Source organism: Camarhynchus parvulus, chromosome 2, assembly GCF_901933205.1.
Source record: "Camarhynchus parvulus chromosome 2, STF_HiC, whole genome shotgun sequence".
NCBI lineage: Eukaryota > Metazoa > Chordata > Aves > Passeriformes > Thraupidae > Camarhynchus > Camarhynchus parvulus.
In genome coordinates this window covers 123239114-123265599 of record NC_044572.1, presented here as the reverse complement: position 1 = coordinate 123265599, position 26486 = coordinate 123239114, and the positions used below count along the sequence as shown (strand labels likewise).

General features: G+C 41.9%; 1 protein-coding gene across 11 annotated transcripts in view; it reads left to right on the top strand.

Moving 5' to 3' along the window:
* PAG1 (phosphoprotein membrane anchor with glycosphingolipid microdomains 1) overlaps positions 1-26486 on the top strand; it is a 112870-nt gene that overhangs the window by 72830 nt on the left and 13554 nt on the right. For 7 of the 11 annotated variants that reach the window (XM_030968268.1, XM_030968258.1, XM_030968221.1 and 4 more), the window contains 4 exons: positions 16936-17147; positions 19778-19829; positions 20357-20453; positions 23523-24112. In XM_030968268.1, coding sequence (XP_030824128.1) covers positions 17023-17147; positions 19778-19829; positions 20357-20453; positions 23523-24112 — 864 coding nt within the window. In that variant the 5' untranslated portion in view covers positions 16936-17022. Of the gene's footprint in view, positions 1-5977; positions 6063-15150; positions 15266-16935; positions 17148-19777; positions 19830-20356; positions 20454-23522; positions 24113-26486 lie in introns of all 11 variants that reach the window. The other 4 variants (XM_030968287.1, XM_030968248.1, XM_030968239.1 and 1 more) reach the window with 2 other exon arrangements.

Sequence of the window (26486 nt, the reverse complement as noted above, 5' to 3'; positions counted from 1 at the left end):
TTTGCTAATTTTATGCTTATACATGTGTTCAGTAGCTGCATAGGGACATTAAACACAATGTTGATATGAGCCCACACATTGATGCTCCAGCAGAGGGGTCTTAAATATTCATATGATGACTAGATTTGTGTTGTTTTATTTGCTTCTTTTCTTTTCTACCCAAAGTCCTAAGTACCATCAGATAATTAAACATTACAGGGTCTGTGATAGTGAACGTTTCTGAAAGTCTGGACATTAATTTTGTGTCCTGCCAGCTGGAAGGAGTGTGATGCTCTGGCATTGTTTCACTTGGAGAAAAGTGTTTTTCTGATATTAGACTAAAATGTTTCATCACTGAATAAATCCTTTTGGCTTTTGGAGAAGGATTTAAGTACTAAGGGCATTCAGCTTTGTGTGGGAATTTATTTTAGAGGAAGATGTTTGTGCCTGTACAATAGTAAAGTATAGCATTACTGGTGTGAGATTCAAGTGCAACTGAAAATTCCTAAATTTAGGCAAGTATCTGCAGGGCACCTTCAGGCCCTGTTATAGTCAGTGGCAATCAGAGCCCCCTTCAGCTGCTCTTGCAGAAGCAGCTGGTGCCATTTGAGGTGCCCTGGTACATTTTTCGTCGTTTCTTAATAGCTGTTTGAGAAGTGTGAGAATTGGCCCTGTGCCATGTCTGCTGCCCTCATCCAGGTGCAGGTTTCATCACTGCCTAAAGAGAGGGCAGTGAATGGTGGTTGAAATGCCATCAACTGTGCCCTTTGGCCTCCATCTGCCATTCCAGAAGGACACACATCTCCTGCAGTTCATGCATCAAGTTGTTCTAATGCCTTGTGGAGGCTGACCTAGAACAGACACTTCAACTAGACAGAGTTAATGTAGGGATTTATTAGGAGGCCTCAATGGACACACCTTGGGCAGTTCAAGAGCCCAGTCACGGCTACACCCAAGACGAACCCAAAATGGTCACAAAAATAGACAACTGGTCACAGGGTCTCACGCTTTTATAAATTTTAGTCCATTTGCATATTGGAGTTAATTGTTCAATTGTAACTTTAGCTTTTGAAGTGCCATCCTTTTTTTTTCTCTCTTCATTTCACTGTTGTTTATGCTCTTGGGCCTGAAACTTGGATAGTTTGTCCTTGGTCCCCAGCTAGAGAAGGAATTGTTTTGTCTAGCTGCTCTGTGAAGAGAGCTTACCATCCCCTAATATGAAGCTCAGAACTACACACTAAAGCAGTACAGAATCTGAGAAACATAAAAGCTAAAACCTGAGGCATCATTTCATCTCTGTGGACACATCTGCATGAACATCCCAACATCCTGGATGCCTTTAGGCAGCTCAGGCTGTTCTAGCTGCCAGTGGTTAGGCAACTAAATGGCCCCCTGGGCTGCGTCCTGCATCTTTTGTGAGGCTCCATTACCTGGTACCCCTGGAAGCCCAGGACACTCAAACACGTCACTCACACACAGACACACTTGGGCATCTCACGCATCTCATGATGAGTGGCTGACTCCACACATCCTGTCACAAGTGTGACACCTCACTGAGCCTGCAGAGCTGGCTGGGACTTGGCTGGGAGAAAATAAAAAACCTATGGAAGGACTGAGGAAGGAAGGAGAGAAAACTAGTTCTGCACGTGTTACTCTGTGCTGTGCTCTGTAACTCAGCTGGTGAGATGCACTGTGGCTTTGATGTGTGGTCTCCCAGTTGTCCTGCCTTACCTGCATAGCCACAAAACAGCCACTGGGCAGCCAAGCCAAGTCAGAAAGCTGCACCAGAGGGACATCAGTGGCCCTGAGGCTTGATCACTGGGCAGCACCAGCCCAGTGGAAGAAATTGTGCATCCTGAAATTACTGAAATGCCTGTCCTTCTGAGACAGCAGTAGGTACCCTATGGTGACTGGCTTGTTTTCTCCATCTCTTTGGCTGACATCATTTCCCAACATCATTTTGCCTTTTCCTTTCCTTCACTTCACCTGCATTTGCCAGCAGTGCTGTCTTTGCCTGTTAGCAGTTGTGTCCCAGCTGCTGTGCTTTTCCTTTTTCTGGCAGTTTCCGTGCAGATTGTGCTTGCTTTTTTTTGCCCCAAACCTTTTTGGTGCATGTCAGCATTTTATCTGTTCGCATGCACTAGGGAATGATAGGAGCCATGATCTATTTGGGTCAGTGCATGCCTGTAACAATTCCAAAAGGAGGGTTTTTCTAAGAATAAATTCTCCAACGCCAATCTAGTTATCATTCTTACCCACATAGTATCTGTTAGCACCTTCTGCTATTTTTACACTTGTGAAACTGGGGTAGCGTGATGAGTCTTTCTGTTGTTTTTGCTTTCTTCCAGATGAACTAAGTCTTGCAATTCTTCTGTTGGTTGAATAACTCATGGAAATACATAGCAAAGCATGTAGTTTAGCAGCTGCCCCAAATTCATGTCTGCTGAAAATTCAAAAAGGACTCTCTAAAAGAATGGCATGGTTGTTTTTTTCTGAAAGTAGCACATAAATTTGGTATTGAATCAAAGTAAATACAGAGCTAGATGTCCTTTGTTCGTCAGGCAGTTTGCCAGGTGTTCATTGCAGTCAAGAAAATTTTTCAACAGAAGGAAAAATTAATTTACTGTTACTGCCATCAAATCAACCTGTAAATGTTTCAGCTTTCAATAACTAATGGTCACTCTCTTGACTTACAAGTGGTTTCTTTGAAAACTGTTTCCTTCTGCAGAATTGGATTGCTTTGCAATAAAACTATGTCCCAAAGTGATGAAAAGGGATGAAAAAGCTTTTTTCACCATACAGCATTAGGTTATCCTTTAAAATGAACCATGTTCAGGATGTATTACAAGAGGCCTGAGCGTGGCATATTTCTCAAAGAATAAAGCAGATGAAATCCAGATTCCTTGGTTCAGGAAAATGGAACCTGAACAGGATGTTATAACAGTGATGTAATGATAAATTGTAAAAAATAAGTAGTTGTTGAAATTCCTGGGTGGGATGTGGTGTATTGTAGCTGTATATGTTCTTCAGCTGACTGCTCATTATTGTGTATGTTTGTGTCTGGTATAGTGCTTAAGGCTATTTAACACATTTTAGGTGAGCTGTTCTACTGCCTAATTCCTATCATTCCATTCTCTCTCTGAGAGGATGTTTTCTCAGCATCTGCTCTTTGTATTTCTGACATGCACTTTCTTCACCACTTGGGCATCCTGATGCCAGCAGGCCATAACCAAAGTAATCAATATATGTTGTTATCAGTACTGGTAGCTTTAAAAAGAGTTTGTGAGTGTTTGATCAGCACATTATTACAGAAAAATAATCCAAAGGAGGAGTGATAAACCAAAAAGGCTGCCCAGGGTGGGAAATACTCAGTGAATAGTCAGGGTGGCTGCACTCTCTGCCAGAAGCACCGAGCTCATGGAGCTGTGGTGCTGTGACAACACTGATGTGGCCTTTGGAAAGGAGGAGGGGGCAGTTGTGGAAGGAGGAACAGGGTTGGGTGGGTTGCAGAGGGTGGGTGAAGGTGCCAAGAAGAGGCAGGATAACAGAGGTGGAGGCTTCCTGGCCACACAGGAACAGAGGCAGGGTCTGCTTTTGTGGGCCCAGGCCTGCTGTGCCTGCTGTGGTCACACCCACACAGCTGGAGACTTCTCAGCTGCTGGGGGAATGACATCTGCTTACTGTGATGAGTCCTACAAAGGTTTTGAGCTTATTATCTGCTCTTCCCTCATACATCACTGGTGAAAGATTGTTCTTACCTGGTCTGTCTTGACTGTCTCTCTTGTCTCTGGAGAGCAGTTATTCTGTATCCTGACAGGCTTTCATCAAATCTCAGACTTAGTCTTCTCTTTCAAAACCCTAGCAAGACTACATTCTGTGGGGGAAAAGTAATGATTTGGGTGAGCACAGCAGAGAAACCTGGGAGAAGCAAAGCCCAGCTGGTTATTGATTGCATGAAGTGATGCAGCACTCTGCTTATCCTGCCTACCAGCCACTGCTTCTCTGTTATCATGCTTTAGCAGCTCGTAACTCAAGGTAGCAGCAAAACTTTTTGCAGGAGGCATGATGTATTTATCCTTCTCTCTGCAGTGCTGCCCATGTTGTAGAGCCTCCTGTGAAAGTAATGCTAATGATGACACAGGAAAGCACAGAGGCAGGGGAAGTCTCGAAGCAATAGTGATGCTTAAACTGCAGAAAAACCCAATTCCAACAGGCAACAAGTCTTGGGGTCGGCTGCTTGTTCTCTGCCCCCGAGGTGAGTTGGGTGGTCCAGGGAGCGACCCCAGGCTCTGAAGAATGAGACTGGACTCTCTGGTGTTCAGTCTTTGGATTGTTTATTAAATCTTATCTACAAAATTTTCTCCCTGCCAGACAGAGGTCTGACCAGCAAGGCAGCCACGACGCTCTCCGCCCACTCCCAAGGCTGCGCTGTCTTTTATACTACAAATCACGTATACCATATTTACCTTTACCTTCCAATACCCATCACCCATGTTGGACAGTGCACCTCTACTCTAAACCAATCCCCAAGTGCCAACATCACAGCAGAAGATGGAGAACAAGAAGAAGAAAGAAGAAGGACGAGACACGCCCTGTTCCCTCCATCTTGTCCCCATTACCCTTATACCAAAATTTTTAAAACTTATATTTTCACCCTGTGTACACCTTATAAAAACACCCTTTAAACCTGTGTGACCTTCCAGCCCTCATACCAAACTGGCAATTCATTTGCAGGATCAAAATCCAGCCACCAAGTGTTCCGGGCATCATGCCAAGATCTCCGAGCCCCCTGACGGGGTTTCAGCTCTCGACGTGGTCTCGGGAGACTCCTCACATCCAAAGTGATGTGCAGAGTTCCCACAAACAAGAAGAACACGCTGGAGGAAGGGGGGAAAAGGGATTTTCTTCAGTCATTTTTTATTCAACAAATTTGAGTTTACAAGCTACGGGCCAAATTCTGTCTTCTGATTCTTGCTTTAATGCAGGAGGAGGGTATTTTTACTAGGGATCATGATTTATTCATGTTAAGGAAATGCTTTTTTATGCCAAGTTCAGGCTACAAAGTGGTAGTTAGTAGATGACATTCAGATTGGAGATTTCCCTTGAAACAATGTGAGAAAGTATTTATTTTCTGAAGTCCCTTCACAGACAGTTTCCTACCATGTAATATCCAACAGCCAGGAAAAAGAGCCCAATACTGTGACAGGCTGGATATGCAAATGCAATATTCATACAAAGCTTTATGGAGGGTTTCTTTTCCACGCTGTGTGAACAACCAAACATCTCAATTAAATCAAGAAGGGGAAGACCTGGTTTTCGTTAGCTGTGGAGACTTTCAGAATTACATTAGTTGCAGTTGATTAGATCTCATAATTGCATTTGCTGTGTGTCAGGATGAAGCAGTAAGAGGTTTGGGTGTGTTGAGGGGGGTGGTACCCAGCTCGTAGATCACTCCTGCAGGACTCATGATTAGTTTCTGCTGCCTAGGTCTGTTGGGGTCAAGCCCAGGGTTTTATATTTCACTCTGCAGAGCAGGAGAGAAGGTGGATAAAATGCACCATGTGTCACAATGTTGGTGTGGGGGGCAGGACAGGATTTTGCCTCCCTGCTCCATGCTGCTGCAAGTGCCAAGCAGGACACTGCGTGTGGCTCAGTGGGGAGGTGAATCCACAGGATATTCTGGACTGTCAAAAGCAAGTGATGTTTTCATTTACCCCAGCTCTGCTTCCAATTGAAAGGGCAGAACAATGTCATTATGCTGGTCTTGGGGAGAAATTGCAATGAAATTGTGCCACAGAGTGAGGCTGTGAAAAGGTGTGGTCTGTCAGGGCTGCTCCTGCTGCCCAAAGGGTCAGTTATCCACATCGTCTGGTCTGATGGGTCAGCCAAGGAGGTCAGCTCAGAGGAGTGCATCTGAGGCCCTTCCCAGTGGGTCAGCACACATTAACCTCCCCTGGTTTTGTCCATGATTTATAGATATCTCCTCTCCTCATTCTAGGTGTCTGGAAGGTCACTGCTCTGTCAGAGATGAGGAATGACCTTCACAGCTGACTTTGAAGGTACCCCTCTCTCCACAGGAAGAAGTGAGTCTTTACTGATCATGCAGAGCATAGAGGCAGCCAGCTTAGATTATTTTTACAAGATTGAATTAAGGTGGCACCTTCCCTCAGGGAACACATAGCTGTGTTTCCAACTCAGAGAAAACAAAGATCACGGAGAGGCAGCACTGAGTGGGGACACCAGGTATCTGGATAAGTTGCCAGAGCTCTTCAAAACCCACCAAATCCTTCTTTGTCTTGGACATTTTTTCATGAAAATGAAGTTATTTAGTCAGGGATTCTCTCATGTGCTATGTTGGTCTTATCTTGACAAAAAGTAAACTCTTCAAGACAGGGACCATCTCCAGCAATGAAGAAGGCTCTGTATATATGCACCAAATGCTTAAGAAAAGCTCGCATTCCTAATGAGATACAAATGCTAAAAAGTTAAATATTATTTTATTGAATCAATTAAAGTGAAATGAAATTTGGCCTTGAAATAACTCTACACCTATACAAAGCACATGGTAAGGTGAACTCTGTTTTCTTCAAATAGATTTGTCACCAAGTCCAATCACAGCTGCCTCTCTTGCTGTGGGATATCACACAGCTCAATTCTCACTAATTCATTTTGTTTCAAGATTACTTAATCATAAATATAACAGGCCCTTCTGATTTAATTTGTATTCTACCTCCAAGGACCATCACTTAACTTCCCTGGAACACTCCTGTCTTCCAGACATTTATATCCATAGATTTTATGGTAGCATTGGCACTCAGTAATCTGGGCTGTTTGAATTTAAAATTATTTTGATTAATTTTTTAAAAAATTTGGATGATGTTTATGTGCTTCATTTTGGGGGTGCATCTCACTCAAGGCACATTAAAAGGCTGTAATGTCCCAACAGTTGGATACATTTTTTTAATTTCTCATTTTAGGTAGAGTTATTGTCATAATAAGTAATACAATTTGAGCAATCTGAAAGTTTGGTATTAGTAGAAGTCATTTAGTCTTCTCCTGTGATGGGAACAGAGGTGAGATCTCACAGGTGGGACCCTGTAGATAGCATCTGAGTAAACCAAAGCCTGGTTTTAGAAATGTAAATGTGCAGAAGTGGAATCTCATTCTAAGTAGGAGGTTTTTTTTTTTAACTAAAAAGAGCAATATTTCGCTGGAGACAACCAAAGCATAGTGTTTTGCTGCTGCATATTTTGCAATCTTTGGTAACTTTATACAGTTGGGGTCCTTTGGAAATTGGGAGTAGCATTTGGAAAAGTACCATCTACTTGTATTGTGTCATGGGCCTGATTCAAACAGCAGTTTGAGAACAAGTACAATTGCCATGGATTTTAGAGGTCTTTTAGGTCAGATGACTGAGACAAACTCTGTGTGTGCCTACTTCCCAAGCTAGGGGGAATTTCTCAGTTTCCATTATTATTACCTGAGATGGCAAAAGGGTTGCTTGAAATGTGGTTGCACTGCAAAAACTGAAAGGGGATTTGGCATGGTAGAATTACATAAACAGCAAAGTGAAATTATAAACAGGCCTTGTTTAATATGGAAGAGCATCTAGTTCCAGGAAAAGCAAAGCTATCAGGAGTAGTTGTGTCAGAGCTGGAAAACACAAAGACAGCTTTCATTTCTATATGCTCTAAAATATGCAGTAATCGTGGTCTAATTGCCTCGCTGCAGCCAGAAAGCAATATGGGATATTGTGGGGGTGTGGGAAAGAGCACAATAATGCTACAATTAAGCTGTAATCTTTGGCACGGTCACTCAGCAGATAAAGCTTTTCTGCTGTCACATTTGAGACAGTCATTATTTGGCTGCTAAAGCCTAGGGAAAATATGTGGTGCTGTTCCTAGGAGCTGTTACACAGAGGCTTCATTATGGGTCTCTTCCTCAGCAGCTGGCCAAGCCCAGGCAGTGCTCTGCATTTGAGAGCTGTGGCCTCAGCACTCCCCTTCTCCCTGTTTGCGCTTGGGGAGGTTTGTACTGCTGGTAGTGGAATGGGGAGAACCTTATTAGCCACTGTGGAATTAATTTGTGAGCTTTAACGTTTGTTACAAACCTCTTTGCTCAGGGCCTGATGTATAATGGAAGCTGCATTTGGCAGAGATTTCTGTGTATGGTTTATACACAGAAAAACCTTGTGAATGTGGGAAATAAATGTGATAGCTCTGTGACAGGTTAGGTGCATAATTATGCATGTGTATTAACCCCAGGATGCAGCCTGTGTTTTACGGGGACATAATCACATTCACATGCAATTATGCTCATCTTCCTTTGAACATTTAGTTTTACAGCCTGGTATGAAACCTTGCTGGTGACATCTCTTATTTTCTGAAATCCTCCATCATTTTAGGAAAACTATTCTTGAAGTGTCTTGAAGCGAGCCCTTGAATTCACGCACTTAATTGCTCATACAACTTTCCTGACTCTTTCCACTTTCCCAAATTTCTCTCTTTCAGAGGAGAGGCTGTCTGCACTGCAGGCTTGTGTGCACTTACTAGAATTCTAGTAGGAGTAGAAAGGAAAGAGTGGCAGTAGAAGTCAGGTCAACTTTGAATACATTAACCTTGAGGTGACATGGTCTGACAAGGCATGAATGAGTTGCTTGGAGTATGAATGCAGATTGTGGCATAGATCAGCCTTTGCTGCTGCAAGAGGCTTTTTAATTTTCCTGCACTGCCACAGATAGATGGGTTCAGGGAGGCTTGGTTTCTCTCTAGAAGATGTTAAGGTTTAGGAGGGGTTAAAAGTGACCAGTGGTTTGGGATTGTTCAGTTTTGTCTTAGATCTGGTTTTGCATTATAGAGCACACACATCCTTTGGTAAACCAGCCATGATCTCTGAAGTAGGTACAGGTAGATTAGATCAGAACCTCATTATTCTGCTGCCTTGCAAAGCAGAATCATGAACTGTTTTGAAGGCTTATGGCGTGCACAGTCTCTGCAAGGTTCATCTGCCTGCAAGAGCAGCTCAGTCCATGTCAGTAATTCCTTCCAGCGTCAGGCTTTCAGGACCAGGCATTAATTATGTGCACATCTGGTCTTCACAGCTTGGAATAAGATGTGTCTGTCTTGAACTGTTCTCATAACTGGATGCTGCCAAGCCAAGCAGCTCAAAACAGAACTGCACCACCAGAAGAGCTTTAACCTGTTGTAGGAAAGTATTTGTCCTGATTTAGTGCATAGGAACCCTAAAAGCAAAATGCACTAGGTATTGCATGAGAAAGGGGATCTTAGTCTTAAGGTTTGTGTAGCTCAGTACTGGATCTACATTTAGACAGCTAGAAGCCAAAAGAAGCCATTGCAGATGCAGAAACAGCAATTTGCCCAATTACAAATATGTTTTATGATGTTTTTTAAGTGCCTGTGAAGAAAGTTCACTATCTTGACTCCAGTAACACTGTGGTGTTAGGAGACATTCTGCCAGGCAGCACCTCAGTCCAAACAGCAATCCTGTCACCTACTGTCTCCAGAAGCATTTAATTGCAATTGCTCTTATTCACTTACTACTAATGTAAAGCAAGGAACACATTTGTGTATTCAAGCTGTTCCATAGTATCATCTATTTTAATTTGGCAATGCCTGAGAGTTATCTGAAATGTCTCTTTTTGATAAAATTTTGGTATCTTCATATTTATTTTATTAGGCTCTCATGCACACTTATTCCTATTTTGATATCTTAATTAGTCTTTGTCACCTGCAGCAGAGGTGGTTGCCTCAGGCAGTAAACAGGACTGGGAACTGAGAGAGGAAGAGGAGAGCAGATAGAAAACTGGGCATGTCCTGTGTGGAGAAGTACTGAGAGAAGAGAAGTACTGAAAGAAGAGTAGTACAGGGGGATTAAGGTCCAAAGGACCCACTGTTATCAGATGCCCAGTATGAAACACAAAAAATGTGGTTTTACTAAGTTATAACAGCCTGAAGCATTATTTTGGCTGCAGGCAAAAGGCTTTTTCCCAAAGCCAATCCCATGCATAACTCAGGAATTAGCTCTGGTCAGGGACCACTCCTGGAAGATAATACAACCCCCATTCTGTGGAGAATAGGAAAGTATGAGATTGTGGGCTTGGGCTGTACAAGACAATTATCTCTAATATGCTTCATTTACTGCAATGGACCCAACCTTATTGTTCACTAAAGCACAACTCCCACCACTTTCTGCAGACAGGCTCCAAATTTGGCAGGACTTGCAGTAGGAGATACCTGTGAAGAGTTTGACCCAGGTATTTTGCCCACACAAGAAGAAATGCAGCCCTGATGATGTCATTAAGCATGTATGTGATGTCTTATTGGGTTATGCAGTCAGGAATCCACCAACTGTGGCAAGTCACAGAAAGGAGACACTCCAGCTGCCTCCAGCTACTCTGCAGTTAAAGCCTGGTTTGGCCACATAGTGGAAAAGGTCAGAAAACACATTCAATTTAAAATCAAGAGGTTTAAAGGAAGGTTGTTTAGGCGAAGGAAGGGTGCTTTGATTTCATTTTAACACAGGTCAGCACAGTGCTACACTTAAGGGCTGTTTCAGGAGCACAAATGGCATTTTCCTGCCAACACCATGGTATTTGCATGCAGAGACCAGTCCTGACATGGAGATGGTTATGGATTGAGCAAAGTGCATTGCCACGTCCTCCCCCTTCTCCAAATGAGCTGTGTAGTTTGGTGTGAGCTGTGGTGGGTACAGGAGTTGGGGATTGTCTGCCTTCAGATGTTTTCTTTAAAGTGGCCTTGAGGGTGTCACATACAAGGGGTGTGCTCAGTCTTTGGGCCCTTGGAGGCATACTCTGCCTGCTGGTGTCTGAGCTGGTGAGGGAATTATCTGGAGCAGGAGTAAGGTAAGTCCTCTGGTCTCCTGTAGGATGCTATCTTCATAGAGAAAATGTATTTTCAGGATTTGGAGGAACAGAAGATGAAAGGCTCTTACACTGAGAGGTGTTAGTCACATGTGCAGAACAATTTCTGCTGTTGCCTGTTTGTTGCAGCCCAGGTTTCTGGTCTGGTTTTGTGGTTGAATGACAGCATTTGCAGCTGGATGTCGACAAGACATTGCTTCATACTTCTCAACTCCTGTCTGAGTTTGTGGGTTCACATATCTTGCACTTCCCCATTTTCTAGTTTAATAGAGCTCTCTGGGGCATTGCTACCAGAGTAATAAAAATCTCATATAAAAATTCCAACCTTCTTTCCCACTTTCCTTGCTCCTTGCCAGGCCTGCTGTGGGGTGGAGGGGATCTTCCAAACTCTCTCATCACCCTGATCTGTTTTGCAGTTTAACAGTGGATAACTGAGAGCCCTGGGAGCCAGAGGGGTGGCAGGGCAAAGAGAGCAGTAGGAGCCTGAGCAGCTCCCAAGGGAGTCCCTAACAGAGCTCGGGGGTGAGCACATGAGGCACCTGGGCAGTGCCCCCGTTAGCTGAGCACAGCCTGACAGCCCCAGTCCCGCAGCCTCCGTGAATCCCTCCTGTCCTCTCGCGTTTGGCTTCTCACATCCAAAGTCGCACAGTTGTCAGAACAATTCAGTCTCTTGCCTGTGCTCCATCTATAATTCATTAAGAATCCCAGAGAAGTGAAGCTGTTGACATTTCCCACTCTTTTCCCTCTGGAAGGCATGGGCTGAGTTCTTTGCAGCAGGATGTGAATGAAGCTGCTCTAAACCCAGAACCAAGGGGAAGGTGGTGGGAGAGGGACACGCTGCCATCTCCTGCCGGGACACCAAAGCGTGGCATCTGCCTATCACAAGCACATCCTTTGCATGTGCCACCATCAACCCAGGCAGGACTTTGCTCAGAAAATCCTGGCCAGATCCTGGACCTGAAGTGCACTGGGTCTTTTGCATGCACCTGTCTTTGAAGGAACGCCTTCAAAGGTGTTCGGGTCTCACCCCAAACTTTTGCAGCAGCTTCCCCACCAGTTAAAATTGATGCTTCATGTGCTCCCCAGAGTTGCAGCCTGTCTATCTGCTTCACTGCAGATACAGGTTTTTTGGAACCAAAATTGCATTCTCCTCATCATCACTTCATCCTGAACTGCCTCAGCTCTGCTTTATCCCTGCAACAGCCGCAAGCAAAAATAACACATTATTCACCATAAAAGCGTGGGTTATGCAACAAAATATCTGTCATTTTGAAACTACAAATATAATTGGGCATTTAAGTGCAATTTTGAGGAATGGCTACAGGCATCATTTATCATAGGGATTTCAATAATGGCAAATATTGATGTCTAAAAAGCAAGAAGTTCCCACAAGAAGAAGAAATTTTATCCAATATAGTGTAAAGATTCGTTTTCTGAACTGGTAGTGACTTTCACATGTGAATGCAGACTGTTGTTTAGATTTTGCCATAGATGAAATAACCAAGGTTTTTATCTTCATATTCCAGGCCTTTCTCTGTTATTCTTTTTAAGAGTTCAGCGTCCCCAACAACTTGTGTGCAGAGTTCTGTGGAAAGGGTACAGTGGAAGAAATCTTCATCTTTAAAGGGTTGTCACACGGGAAAATAATTTTTAAAACCCCAGTCAGTTCCATTGGCCACTATTCTGTCTCAGCAGTGTCTGTCTGCAAGGTTGAACTATTTGAGTCTGACAGACTTGCAGGGGTGGAGGTAGGACTCAGGTTTTGAGCCTGACAGATGAAGGGCCCCACTGAAATCCAGAGTTTGCACCGAGCTCTGAAGCACCTCTTAAGAGTCACAAATCCCAGACCCCGAACGGAGAGATTCACCAGAGGGCAGCACAATATCACTTTCTATTGTAAGAGCAGGCGTTTCAGCTGTCAGAAAGCTCTTAAAAATTAGCTGCTTGTTGTTCCATCATTATGATTTCAAATAAGTTTCTGTTTAAGGCTAACCTCTGGAACATCTCCTAAATCCAAGGTATTGATGTTTTAGTGTCCAGGCATTCACGTAGTGGAAGCAGAGGGACTTCAGGCAGTTGTGTTTTCAGTCTGTCTTTGCCAGGTTTCTGTCCAGGGCTGGTTGGGGCAGCTGATGGGTGCTGGTCCAGCTTCAAGCATTCCAAGAGCTCTCCTGGGATATTCCCCAGCCTGGGTGAATATTATTTCAGCCTGATTTTTTGGGAGGCATTAAACAGAAGGAGTAAGCCCTCTGATGTCACTACATGGTAACGATTCACAGAGGGTGAATCTAGAACCACAGAATCCTGGAATGGCCTGGGTTGGAAGAGACATTAAAGGTCATCCAATTCCAACTCACCTGCCTGGGCAGGGACACTTTTCACTAGACCAGATTGCTCAGAGCTCCATCCAAGCTGATGTTTAACACTTCTAGGGATGGGGCATCCTCAGCTTCTCTGTACAACCTGTTCCAGTGCCTCACCACCCTCACTGTAAAAAAAAATTTCCTTCTGAGATCTAATCTAAACCTACACTCAGTTTAAAGCCACTCCCCCTTGTTCCATCACTACATGCCCTTTAAAAAAAGTCCCTCACTAGTTTTCTTCGAAGTCCCCTGTAGGTACTGGAAGCCTGAGATGTTTTTATGTTATAATTGTATTTACTTCTGGTTGTCATGTGTGCTGAGCAGATTCTAGGTCCTTTAGCACTTATGCTAAACTCCTGCTGTTCAAGGAGCTAAGAGGAATCACTTGTCACATTTTGCCTGCTCAGCTTCCTTCATTCAGGGCTTCACCTGTCATCAGTCTGTTCCTGTTATTTCTCTGTTCTGCTTGCACAGGTGTCTGCAGCAGTCACCTCCCCTGGTTCAAGTGCCACTGTGCTTTTCTGTCCTGTTCTGACCTCTTTCTCTCAGCATATAGTCAAAGCATTTCGTGCTGCTTTCCTGTAAATTAACTACATCTTCTGGCCTTGGTCATTCCCTTTGCTGCTTTGACTTCTGCCTTGTGGGATGCCTCATGTCTTGTGCTTTACTCCTGACATCACTCATAGAGGTCTTCCTTGACTGACTCTTTCTGATCTCACTCCTTTTGAAGTTCAGTCTGAGCTCCATCTGCTCCAGCTCATCCCAACACTTCCTAACTCTATACTGAAGCCTTCAAAGGCAGAGCTTTTCCATGGGGCTGCTCCCCATGTAGCCTTAGCTTTCCTTAGCTTAAATATTATCTTTATTTAAAGTCCTGGAAACTTAGGAATATATATTTAGAATTTTTAAAAAACACTTTCCTTACAGTATTAGCTTAAGTTAGATTATTCAGTCTTCTAAGAGTATAGTATCCTTCTTCAGAGTAGATACAAAATTATGAACTGAGTAGTAAAAATAATTTAAGTATCTTTCAAGACAGGTCTGTGTCTGCTCTAAAAGAAAATAAAAATGTGTTTCTGTTTTAAATAAAAGACTTTAAATCTCTGTTCTCTTTCTTTTCTATCTTTCTTTTCTTTCTTTCTTTCTTTCTTTCTTTCTTTCTTTCTTTCTTTCTTTCTTTCTTTCTTTCTTTCTTTCTTTCTTTCTTTCTTTCTTTCTTTCTTTCTTTTTTCTCTCTTCTTTCTTTCAATATTTGAAAAAAAAAAGTTTCTTTTTTTCATTTGCAGTCTTTTTTTTTTTTCTTGGGAAAGCCAAGGAAGAAGAGACACCAAAAATGCTGAAAAAGTGTTTTTTCAGTTTCCTTTGTTTTTACATTTCATTTTCATTTCATCATTTTTTTCAAAGGAAGAAAGAAAATTAGGGGGTTTTGAAGGCAAAAGGATTGGACAAAATAAATAAAAATATATTTTAAGGATTTTTTCTAAGTTTTAACAGGGCAGAAAATATCTTTGAAAATTCGCAAAAAAGAAAAGTTTAAAAGGGAAATACTTTCTATTCAACCATCTTAACAGGTGTTTGGAGCTAGTTAAGGCAGCCAGCACAGTGTGCTTTGTCATGTTTTCTAGATGAGGACAGTCCATCACCTTTACAGGAATCCATACCAATGCACAGTGCCCTTGCATGACATCACAGACGTCTTTGTGGGCATTACACCAAGTTTTCTCCTGACTAAACCTGATTCCGTTTCCCTTAAGGCCTCTCCATTTCACAGTCAGTGCTATGACTGTGACTCACTGTAGAAATAACCCAACCTGGGCTTTAAAATAGGGATGAGCAGAGCTGTGTCATCTGCTGCATACACAACTTTTAGAGTGATCTGCCATTGCTTTTAAGTGTTTGATTTTCCAGGCTCTGCCAAGACAACCAGAGAGGCACATTGCTTGGCAGTGGTCATCGCTGAGGAGAGGTGGCTCTTGGGCGCCAGTGCTCAAAATCACCAGTGAGATGTTTGTGCTTTGCCAAGGTGTGTGGCACCTGTTCTTCCTGTGCATTTAGGGGTTTGGAGAAGTTACACAATGTCTGGCTTTCTTCTTTCTTGACCAAACTAAAAATACTTAACTGCACCTTGAAATTGGTCTTTTCAGGATCAGCAACTTTTCCCATCTTTGTTTGTTTCTTCCCATTTTGATTTATATCCAATGCCATTATTATCTAAAGGGAAAAGTTTTTTAATGCTTTTTAATGCTAAAAATGCTTTTATCCACTGTGGATAAATTAGTAAGGTTCTTCTTGGAAGGCGTTCAGAAGTCTGATCCTGCATGGGTGAAATGAATGAGTCCATTTTATGCAGGAACAGAAATGTTACTTGTAAGAGCTACCCAAGCTACCCTGTCACCTAACTTAGTTATGTGTAGCTAATATCTTCTCTGATTCACCAGATTTACTTTGATCTGAGTGGCCTTTTTCTGGGAATAAATCTTTTTTTCTTGTAAGATTTTAATAACAAAATGGTGATATGTTTTTGTATACAAGTATGATATTAGTGCCTACTTGAATTTGTTTTTAGAAAGGATGCTTCTGCTGCAAAGAAATAAATATAGGTACATACATATTTTCTATACAAAAAGAAAAAAAAAGGAAATATATGCATTAAAGTAAGTCATTAGTGGCTTTAGACATTGTCAATCTTATATTTGTGCTACTTTTTCATTCCCAAAATATATCTGCTCATTTCTTAGCCATTGTATTCTATTTCAGTTTTTATCAATCAAGTCAGGCTGAAAGCCTGTAAATAGGCTTTGCATAACCTGTTCTCAGATTATGGAGGAATTGATACCTTCAGAAGTGAAGCATTAGTAACTTCTTTTTAATTTTGCCATGTCAATAATGTATTGCATTAAATGTATGTACAGAAATTTAGAATATATTGTATACCAAAACTTGAATGTCACAAATAGGATTTACCCAGGAGTCTTCCTCATGGGCTGCTGTGCTGTAGCAAAAGTTGTATTTATTCAAATTCTTAAAAAACACCCTGTTTACCTTGCTCTGTTGTTTTCTCAGACTCAGGTGGGGAGAAGCTAAAAAAGCAAGTTCAGTATTGTTACTCTCCAGACGCACTATTAAGAAAATAAGCATGTCACACAGAAATAAGACTGGATCTTATCTGCTGTGAGAAAGGTTTTTGTGGTATTCCTTTCAAAGACATCCCTTGTTTATTTGTCACTGCACTTTAAGCCTCCAATCACATGCAGGCAGGAGAGACTGAGAGAGAGGGTGGTGAATGATTGCTGCAGCTCTCTTGTGGCTTGTTAACTCTGCAGAAATTGGAGCTGGTTTCAAAAGCTCACTTTTCAATAAAATTTGCAAATATAACCGCAAAATAGATTACTCTGGGCCTCAAAGCAGATTTATAAATATTTTCCTCAAGATACAAGTACAGAGATGCTGTACTACCTTTTATTCACATTGAGATTGTAGATAGGTAACAGCTTGTGTTAATATTTGACAGATCTGTTCTATGTTACTGTCAGAAATGTAGCTGAAAATCTCTTTGGCTGGCTGGCTTGTACTTGAAACTTGTTTTCATAAGATCTGGATTTGAAAATCTCTCCTGCCAGACTTGTAGCTGTCAGATTCATTATCTTCAAAATTTCTCTTAACCTCTGATGGTGTTCTTCTTTCCTTCTGCAGAAACAGAAGGTGCATGCAGCACAGATGTCAGTCTTCTTCAAGGAGTAACTTCTTCAACCCCAAGTGATACCAGCTCCTGCTAGTACCATGGGGCTAGAGGGTGTTTTTTTAGGCACTGGACAGATCCATGTAATCCTGTGGGGAAGTTTGGCAGCCATGACAACACTCTTGTTCCTCACCTTCCTCATCTTCCTTTGCTCCAGCTGCAATGGGTAAGGCTCCAGGACTTTATGGTTCACTTTCAACATAGCTTATGTATAAATAGTTAGCAGGAAATACTGAGGACTGAGTATTTAAATAGTTAGCAGGAAATACTGAGGACTGAGGAAATACTGAGGACTGAGTATAAAAAAGAAAGGTACCTTTTTCAGAGCAAACTTCAGTTTGAACAGTTCTACTCATTCTAAAATCTAATTATGTTTTTCTTTTGCCGTGAAGGAAGTACACAATTATGTTTATTTGGTGGTTTCCCCTAAGCAGAAGCCTGGAGCACAGGTAGACACTGAGTGTTAGCAAATCACACCCCTAAGCTAAAACTGAGAACATTTGGTGGGCTAAACAGGACCAAAAAAAAGTCTAGGTAAAAAGAAAAGGGAAGTGATTATGTACTTCAGCTTTACTGTGGCCATTCCTGAAGTATTGGGAATGTAGTATTGATCCTGCCTTTCAAGCAAAAATGAGTAAGGATCAAACTTGTGGTACTAATTAATGCCTTATCCTTATTTTCTTCTCCATAAGAGGATTCAATTTCACCAATACAGGCACTTCTCCTGACTTTGTTTATGCATGTTTCAAGGCTCCTTCATGACACGTACTCTGAGCCCTGCTGACTGCACAGGGAGGCTGGGCAGCCTGCAGTCTGCCCATGGTGCCCTTCCACAGGCCAAAGCAGGCAGACCCTTCACTGTGAGGAGTGGCACTGCTGAGGTCCTTATTGTTGTATTTTCTAAGCACAGCTGAATCAGCCAAGTCTATGGGGAGAAAAACCCAGTACAGCAGCAAAATCTGCAGTTTGGGTGCATATGCTTATAAGGAGCATGTGCTTTCACCCCTTCAGCTTTGAGGAAATTGTGCAGCCATAAAATGCACTGTATTGGCACAAGATGTGTCTACAGTGGAAGGCTTTGTATTTCAGCAGGATTTATCTAATGCCCACCATGCAAAAAACGGTTGTGTGCAAAACCAGATCCCAAAGTTGGTTGAAACCCTAAAAAGCCTAAATTAGAACATGTAATTTCATGCGATTCAGCAGAAACACTTTTGTAAACTGTAAGTTGACACTTAAGTATCTTCTTATTGTCACAGTTTCCTGTGATATCTGTGTAAAAAATAGTAGAATTTTTAAAAAATATTCTTTAGCCCACAGACATTGCATTTAGGTACTGTGTATCATATTTAAGGCCTTTTCCAACCCAAATGATTCTATGATTCTATGTTTTGTTTTGTAACACACCAATCCTTGAAACATCTCTAGAAAGATGGGTCAAACCACTGAGTGATCTTTGCAGTTACAGAGATACATTGCCTGAAATATTCTGGTGATGTTTTTTAATAAATTCTTGTGTTGCTACTTTGGACATAGTATCTTTTGTTTCAGGTCATTCTGTAGGGCAGGTTGTTTATGCATAAATGCAATTGTGCAAGCTTCCTCTTAAAAATGGATGAGGACATAGAAAACTGAATAAAATTTGCTCTTTCTAAAATATCAGAGTCAGAAAAATTTCCAGAGAGGAAATTCAACTTTTAACTTGATCTTCTCTGCATTGGTGCATGCTCACTTGCTGCTTTGTTGCTTCCCAATTAGAATTTTAACAGTTGCTAATGTGGAAGTACAGTTCACTGCAGACTTTAGAAGAAGCAAAAGTTTTCTATTATCAATATTTTCTTGTATTTTTATTTGACTTTTCATCTAGGGGAAGGACTAACATTATTTCAAGTCCATACTTTATTGCAGTATTTCTGAATAAAAACTGTATTACCCAAATGGTAAAAATGGAAATGTGATCCATACTTAGACTCCTTTGAAGGACCCAGGGAAGCAGGATTCCTTTAAAAATGTAGGCCCCTGCTGCTATGAAATTTGTACACCTTTTTGAACTGCTCATGCTTATTATCAGTTTGACTGGCATTTTTAGTAGAAGTTGTCTGGATTTTGTTGGCCTTTTCCAATTCTTCATAGGATACACACTTTTTACTGGCATGGTAGGAGACTTACTAAGTAGTCTGTAACCAGAATGTATATCTGAGAATTTCAGATATGATTAAATTAAAGAATAATATTTTTATTATCATAGAATGGCCAGGGTTGGAAGGGACTTCAAAAGATCATTTAGTTCCCTGTCATGGGCATGACCAGATGGCTCAGAGCCCCATCCAGCCTGGCCTTGAACACTGCCAGGGATGGGGCATCCGCCAGTAGTTGCTTCTTGGAGAAATTTGTTCCAGTGTCTCACCACCCTCACAGTAAAGAATTTTTTCTTAATATTTCATCTTAACCTACTCCCTTTCACTTTGAAGCCATTCCCCCATGTCCCATCTCTACATAATTATTTATATTATATTGTAATAAGCATCAGTCACTTCTCACTGTGATCTTACATCGAGTGAGAAGAAGGGTTTTGTGTGTTTGTTGTACCTCTTCAGTTATGTTTATCACCATTTGCCTCAATGGTGTTTTTACACAGAGATCATACCAATTCCTGTAATAATTTTCAGTTATTCCATTTTCAGTATTATTGTGAATCATAGTTCTGTTCCCTGCAGGAGTGTAAGGTCTATGAATGATTGGTATTTGTATATTAGCATAATTTGTAGTAAAAATTCATGTGTCTTTTTCATTAAGGGAAAAGAAGGCCAAAAATCAGAATGGAGATCATGAAAATCTGATGAATGTGGTAAGTGTTTATTTCTGGCAGCTTTTGTCTGTCTTTTGGTTGATTTGTACCAAGCTCCTTGCAAAATACAACAGATTAGAAAATAGCTCAGGGATTTCGAGATGGTTGCGCATGGGAAACTTTAAAAGTTGCAGAACGGGAAGAGGAGGAAAACTTGTGTAGATCCTGATAATCTGCACTTTCTTAGTGCCCTTTCTGCCACCACTGTACTCCAGCCTTCCCTTCGCTCCATCTGCAGCCCAAGGCAGTGTTACCCTTTGTCAGCTGCTGTCTTCTCATGGGTTAAGCCACAGTAATGTCTATTGCTATGAAGCTTGAAAAGGACATCACTCTGGACATCTTTGCATTTATTTCTTTTTAACATCTGTAAACACAGGCACTTAAATCCATGAATCTAGTTGGCATGGTTTGCTTCTCCTGCCAGTAATACCTGTGGGTCAGAGCCCCAGAGATGGGAATGCAATTCGTTGTGTGTGTGTTCACGTGAGCGTTGGTTGTGATCCAGCAGTCACTGATCTGTGTTGCAGCCTTCCGAGAAGGAGGTGTTCAGCCATTCCATCACCAGTTCTGTAACGGAGCCTCCCCCAAACAGTGAACAGAACGGAGCCCTCAGCAATGGAGACGGTGAGTCCTGGCAGCCCCTGTGGGTGGGATAAGCCCGTGGTGCTCACAGCTCCCTCCTCAGCTGAACACGGCTGATCCCTCAGGTTTCAGGTGTCCAGCCAGCAGCTTTCCAAGCACACAGGCAAGCCATTTGTCAGAATACTCTGCACACCTCTGTGGGTCTGACACCACATCACACAGAACTTACAACCAAGTTAAAAAATGCCATGGAGTCGTTTGCCTTGCTGGGAGGTCAGTGGAGGTGATCATCTCATGGAGATTTGGGTGGTTTAGGCTGCATCTCCACTCCTGTTACTCTTGTGTTGAGAATGACACAGGAACAGGTGAGAGGCAGTATTGCAGAAAGAGCAAAGAAGGCTTTATTCTAAAGAACCACGTGGTTTTTATAGAGTGATAATAAACGATAATAATATAGAGTGATAATAAATGATAATAATATAGAGTGATAATAAAACAATAATAAAATGATAATAAAACTATAATAAAACGATAATAAATGATACATTCTATTTGATTGGCTAGTTAACAAAAACACCTTTCTCATACACCATCTTTGCGAACAACAGAGAGACAAAGTAGAAAAACACCACCTGCAGATTGTTTATACTAACAAGTTATTACATCGTTACAACTGCCTGAAAATTCTCACAAGGCGCCGTGAGAAATGCTTGCCGTTTCTCTCTCTCTGTCCCATGGCATCCACACACTCCTGGGTGTGCTCTGGCACAGCCCCACGCTGCTGCTCCCAGCCCTCCACGCCAGCCAGCACTGGGAGCTGCTGAGGTCCTCTCCTGGGTCACCAGGTGTGTGTCACCAAGCCATAACTGCAGATTGACCAGGTCATCAGGCAGAGAATGGGACCTTCCCTAACCTTGGTAAGCTATGGAACTGGGATAAAACCAGAAGATGAAGCTACACCTTAGAGGTTCAAAAGTGCTCCAGGAGGCTATGGACATATTTTAGGTCCTTCTCCAGAGATTACAGCTCTGGGTCACAGTCCTGTGCTGTGCTGTCACTTATATTTTTATATTTTAGAAAACAGGCAACATAAATAGGCTTCCTTTTTTTTCCCTAGTATTTGCTTTGCTGAACACTCAAAATAATTCACCCTGAAGTATCACTGGAAAATATTTTACTCAGCTGCACCTAAAAATAAACTCACTCTCAGCTCAGAGCCACTGGGAGCCAGCTGTTGTCTTCACACTAACACCAACACCAGGGGCTGCACTCCAACTTACAGCTCTCTCCTCATCTCCTGCAACCAGAAGCTAAGCTATTCAGACTTTACCCCTTAGAGACAAGTACCCAAAGTAATTTTTAAACTTTGATTTTGCAGCTAATTGCTGTTCCCATCCATTGGCTTGTTGTGTATGTAGGTGTGTGGTTCCCTGAGGGACTTGATGTGCAGAGCAAAACCCTTCAGAATGGAATTATTTCTCTCTGCTATGAGTCACCACGTGTGCAGCTGTCAGAGCTGCTGCTAAAAGGTGTGCTGTCAACCAGCAGACAGTTTTCAGACTGTCTGATACTATACTCAGCTTACACTCTACATAACAGCCCTTCTGAATAACAGGAACCCTGTGCTTTAATTTCTTACTTATACTTTATGCACTTTTTGTTGATAGTTCTTTTTATTATTGTTTCTGCTAGCTTTTTGAGCAGGGGCAGGGCTAGGGAAGAAGAACCATCAAATGCTGTGTTTTTTCCTTTACCCAACCTGCCAGCATTGTCTTATCTATGCCAGCCCTTCAGCTACACCAATGCCTTCTGTGCTACCACCCATAACCACAAAAATACAGAAACTTAAGCTTCCATTGCTTTTGGTTATCCCCTCCAGCCAGAATGGGGTGTGTGCTTTCTGGGTTCTGTAAGGGTGCTCAGCACAGCACAGAAATCCCTAGAATGAAGGAGCAGAAAGGCAAAACTCCTATCTCCCATTCAGACAGTGATTATCATCTCACACCTCCAGTTCTGTCCTGAGTTTTGCAGTCAGGGTATGGCTCCCTGCAGGTGCTGACTGTGTCTGCATGCCCTGAACACAAGAGAAAGCAATGTCCATGGCAACCACCAAATCAAAGGCATCGATTGCTTTGGCAACACTTCTGTCACCATGTCAAACACACTGAAGGACACAGAAGAATGGGTTGTTTTTGTTGAGATAGTGCCTTAGGAACTGTACTAGGAAAAGTAAAGCTGTTCAGAAGTGATTTTTTAAAGAAATAGTGTGAGGTGAAGTTACCTACCGTGCTTGAAACATGCTTGTATATGCCCATGAATGCATGCAAATGTCAGACGTGTGCTGTAAGATGAGAAGCCCCATACATTTCAGTATATCCTCTAGTGACAATGACATGTGGCCCACTTCTGGGACCTGAAACAACATGTTCTGCCTGACACTACCTCCTGAAGTCTAGTCTTGTCTCTTGTGCATATGGCCAGCTCGTTAGTAGGTTGTCAACCAGCATTATGTGCTGCGAGACTAAGAGAAGGATGGCTCAGCCCTCGGTGGGGAGCTCCTGCTGGAGCCTGCAGGGAGGGCTGAGCAAAGTGCAGCTCCAACCAGAGCTGGGCCAGCATGTTAAACAAGCTGAAGGATGATGGGGAGGAAGAAGGAACGCTTTCCTTTTGATTCCAAAGGATGGGGAAATGCAAAGAGGAAAATCTGATGAGGATTTTTTAAGGCTTTTTTTGGTTTGAGGCCTCCCACCTCTTTCCCTTCTGAGACTGCTGAGCATTCTGTAATCATTCAGTGAAACAGAGTACAAGGCAGCTGAAATCCATGCACAGCTAACCTCCCACCCCCTGTTCTGACAGTGAATACTGTTGCCATATAATGTGACTTGGCAGTGTACAGACCATTTTAGATGTTGTGAGAAAGATATTTTACCAGTAGAGTGCAGAAATGTCTCTAACTGAAACCTTTTGATAAGCAAAAAGCATGCTAATTTCCAGGCATTAGTATCATTTATCCTTTCCAGCATGTCACAAAACCAAAGTGATGTAGAGAGTACCAAATCACACCTTTTAGTTATGCCTTTGTTTGTAATACTTCTCTGTAATTTTCTTTAGTTCTTTCTGAGGACAGTACAGCTGCCTGTATCCAGCCTTATGAAGAAGTACAGACATCTGATCTACTAGATCAACAGGATAGTCTGGGAAAGTCTATAAAATGTCACCAGAGCCGGGAGCTACCCAGTATTCCCCCTAACAACCCTATGGAAACTATAATCTCATCTAGAAATGCAGAAAATGATCAAGGCCTTGGAATGGAAGGGCCTTATGAAGTCTTGAAAGATAGCTCCTCTCAGGAGAACATAGTTGAAGACTGCTTGTATGAAACTGTGAAGGAAATTAAAGATGTTGGAGCAGTAGTCAGCATGGAAGGGAACTCTAGCAGCAAATCAAAGGCCTCACTGACAGTTTCTGAAGGTCAGAATCAGATTCCTGAGTGCAGAATTGAGTCAGCAGAATATGCATCTGTTGACCGAAATAAGAAGAGTCGCCAAAGTGCAAATTCAGAAAGTCCTCTTGACAACATACCAGATGTAGAGGATGAGCTTCCCCCTCCAGTACCCATGAAACTTCTTGATGAAAATGAAAATGTGCAAGAAAAAGAAGTGGAAGAAGAAGTGACAGAAGGAGCAAGTAAACCGGAAAAGGTAAATACTGCAAATATTTGTCCTCATCAAACAGCCAAATAACTATTGGGAACATATGGGTGGGAGAGGATTTTATTTTTCAGTAATAAAAATAAAAAGAAAGAAACCCCACTCAAGATGAAGCAAGACTGTAAATGGAAATATGATAATGTATAGTAGAATCTTTGTGTTAGAGGTATATGCTCATTCTATTGTTCCCTGTATTTTTGATTGTTGCAGCTATGCACTACAAAAGGCTTTTTTCAAATATTATCCAGGAATTGCATAGGAGGCTTCTGCTTCTTTGTTTGATGGTATTATACTTGTAGAAGCTATTACAAAGGGCATCCAGTACCTTTGTCACCATCTATATATTGTTCTGAAGCCCCCTCTTCTTTTTTTTTCTTATGAAACTGCATCTTACAGAAAGGAGAGAGGGGCATCCTTGTTGGATGTCCTTACTTTAGATTGCCTCTTTCATTGGGCCACCTTGACTTAGCTGTGCAAGTGTTCGGCACTCACTTCGTCTTTTGCTGTAGGAGAGAGGGATAGAAAGAGAGAGAGATTGCAGCTTTTATACACTTTTATATTTGTCAAATTCTGCATGTCACATATAAACAGAGTGTAAGAAATTTCTAAGTGCTGAAATCACAGCCAAAAGTTAAGTTTTCTCAGTGGCTTATGCTTCCTCTCTAGGAACAAATTGTGGTGAATTCCTTGAAATATAAAATTATGCCATTTTCAACAGTTTCTCTTCCCATTTGTAGTTTTTTTATTGGAAGTCATTTTAAGGATGCTTTCAGATCATAGCAGAGACTTTTCATAAACTGTTGAGTTTGCATTTTTCAGAATGTTTTGATATCTTCTTATTAATTGTGAATGAAAGAACTGTAGGTTTAGCAGATTTTTGGTGTCCAAGTCATCAAATAATGTTAGGTAGGTATTGATGAAAAGTTCAAAAAAATTCTTAAGATGCAATGTGACTTCTTAATGTAAACATTTACATGAAAAATCGCAGCAGAGCTAAGATATTGTTACTTGGTTTTGTTTGTTCTCTTATTTGAAGAATTTCAGTAATCCAGGAAGAAGGCAGAAGAGTATCTTGTTAAATAAATAAATAACAACCATATAACTTGTAAAGCACAAGATAGTCCAAATGAATAAACTGAAGACTTGCAGTATAAAAATTGCTTAGCTAGACTCTTCAGTGCACATTTTTACAATAATGAGCTCATTAAAGCAAAAAATTAAGATGTGACTGTCAACAATAATCCAGAAACATTCCCCCCTCCCACATTCCAGCCATAAGTAATTTCTAATTAAACTTTTAGATAAACAGCTTAGTGTAAAAGTGATATTTTCCCTCTCAGGTGTGAACAGACTAGCAGAAAGTAATTGTACTTCCCAGGCACCAATACAAAGGAAAAGCGTTTGCTGCTCTGTAGCTCCCCAGCACACCGTGTATGCAGTGTCAGTAACTGCCAGGAGTGGGAATTGATTAAAATGGTTCAGGTTTTGAAGGATTAATCAAGAGATGACACATGCAGCCCCCTAAGTGCCAGAAAAAAAGGTGTTTGTCTAATTAAAATTTATTCAGAGCTGAAGGCACCCTGAGTTAAATCTTGGGCAGCATCAGATCATTGCTGTGCACGCTGCTGGGTACATGCATTATGCATCGGGTGTGCCTGTCCTGTCCTTGAGAGCTACAGCTGCAGCAGAGCTGGAGATGGTAATTGATGGAATATATAAATGTCATTATTGTTGGCATTGTGTGGGGAGGGGGCTGGGGGATTGTTTTTCTGTTGTGATGATGATGGGTTTTCCCTGTATTTTGCTGCTTCAAGCAATGCAGAGCAATGCCTGGTTTTGCGATGTGGCAACCAAAACCAAGATGTTCATGGAAATTTATGTTATACTGATAACTCTTTTAGTTAGACCCCATAGGTGTTCCTGGTTTTGCTTCTTTCTATGAATTTTCTTAGCTGCTTTGTTTAGCATGGCATCTGTATCCCAAACTCTTCAACCTTCTGCCCTGGCCCTGATGAAGCCAGAGGTTGTGTGTACGTTCTGCAAGTCTCCCTCACTATAATGAGGGCACACAGAAGGGACAGGCAGGGAGGCACCTGTGTAACCAAGGCTTGTACCTGCCAGCAGAGAGAACAGAGTGTGTCCAAGCTGTCTCAGTCTCACAGGCTAAAAGAGGACAGCCAGGGTGATCCCCAGCCCATGCCAGTCCCTGAAGCATTCCAGTCTGGGAGAGAACTAGGTGGACCAAGCCAGAGACCATTACCAAGTATAACAGCATGAAAACTACAAAGCATCCTTTTAAGAACCAGCTGTGCAGTAATGGATGAAAATTTACCTAAACAGGTTTTTGGCTGTGACCCAGTCAAAT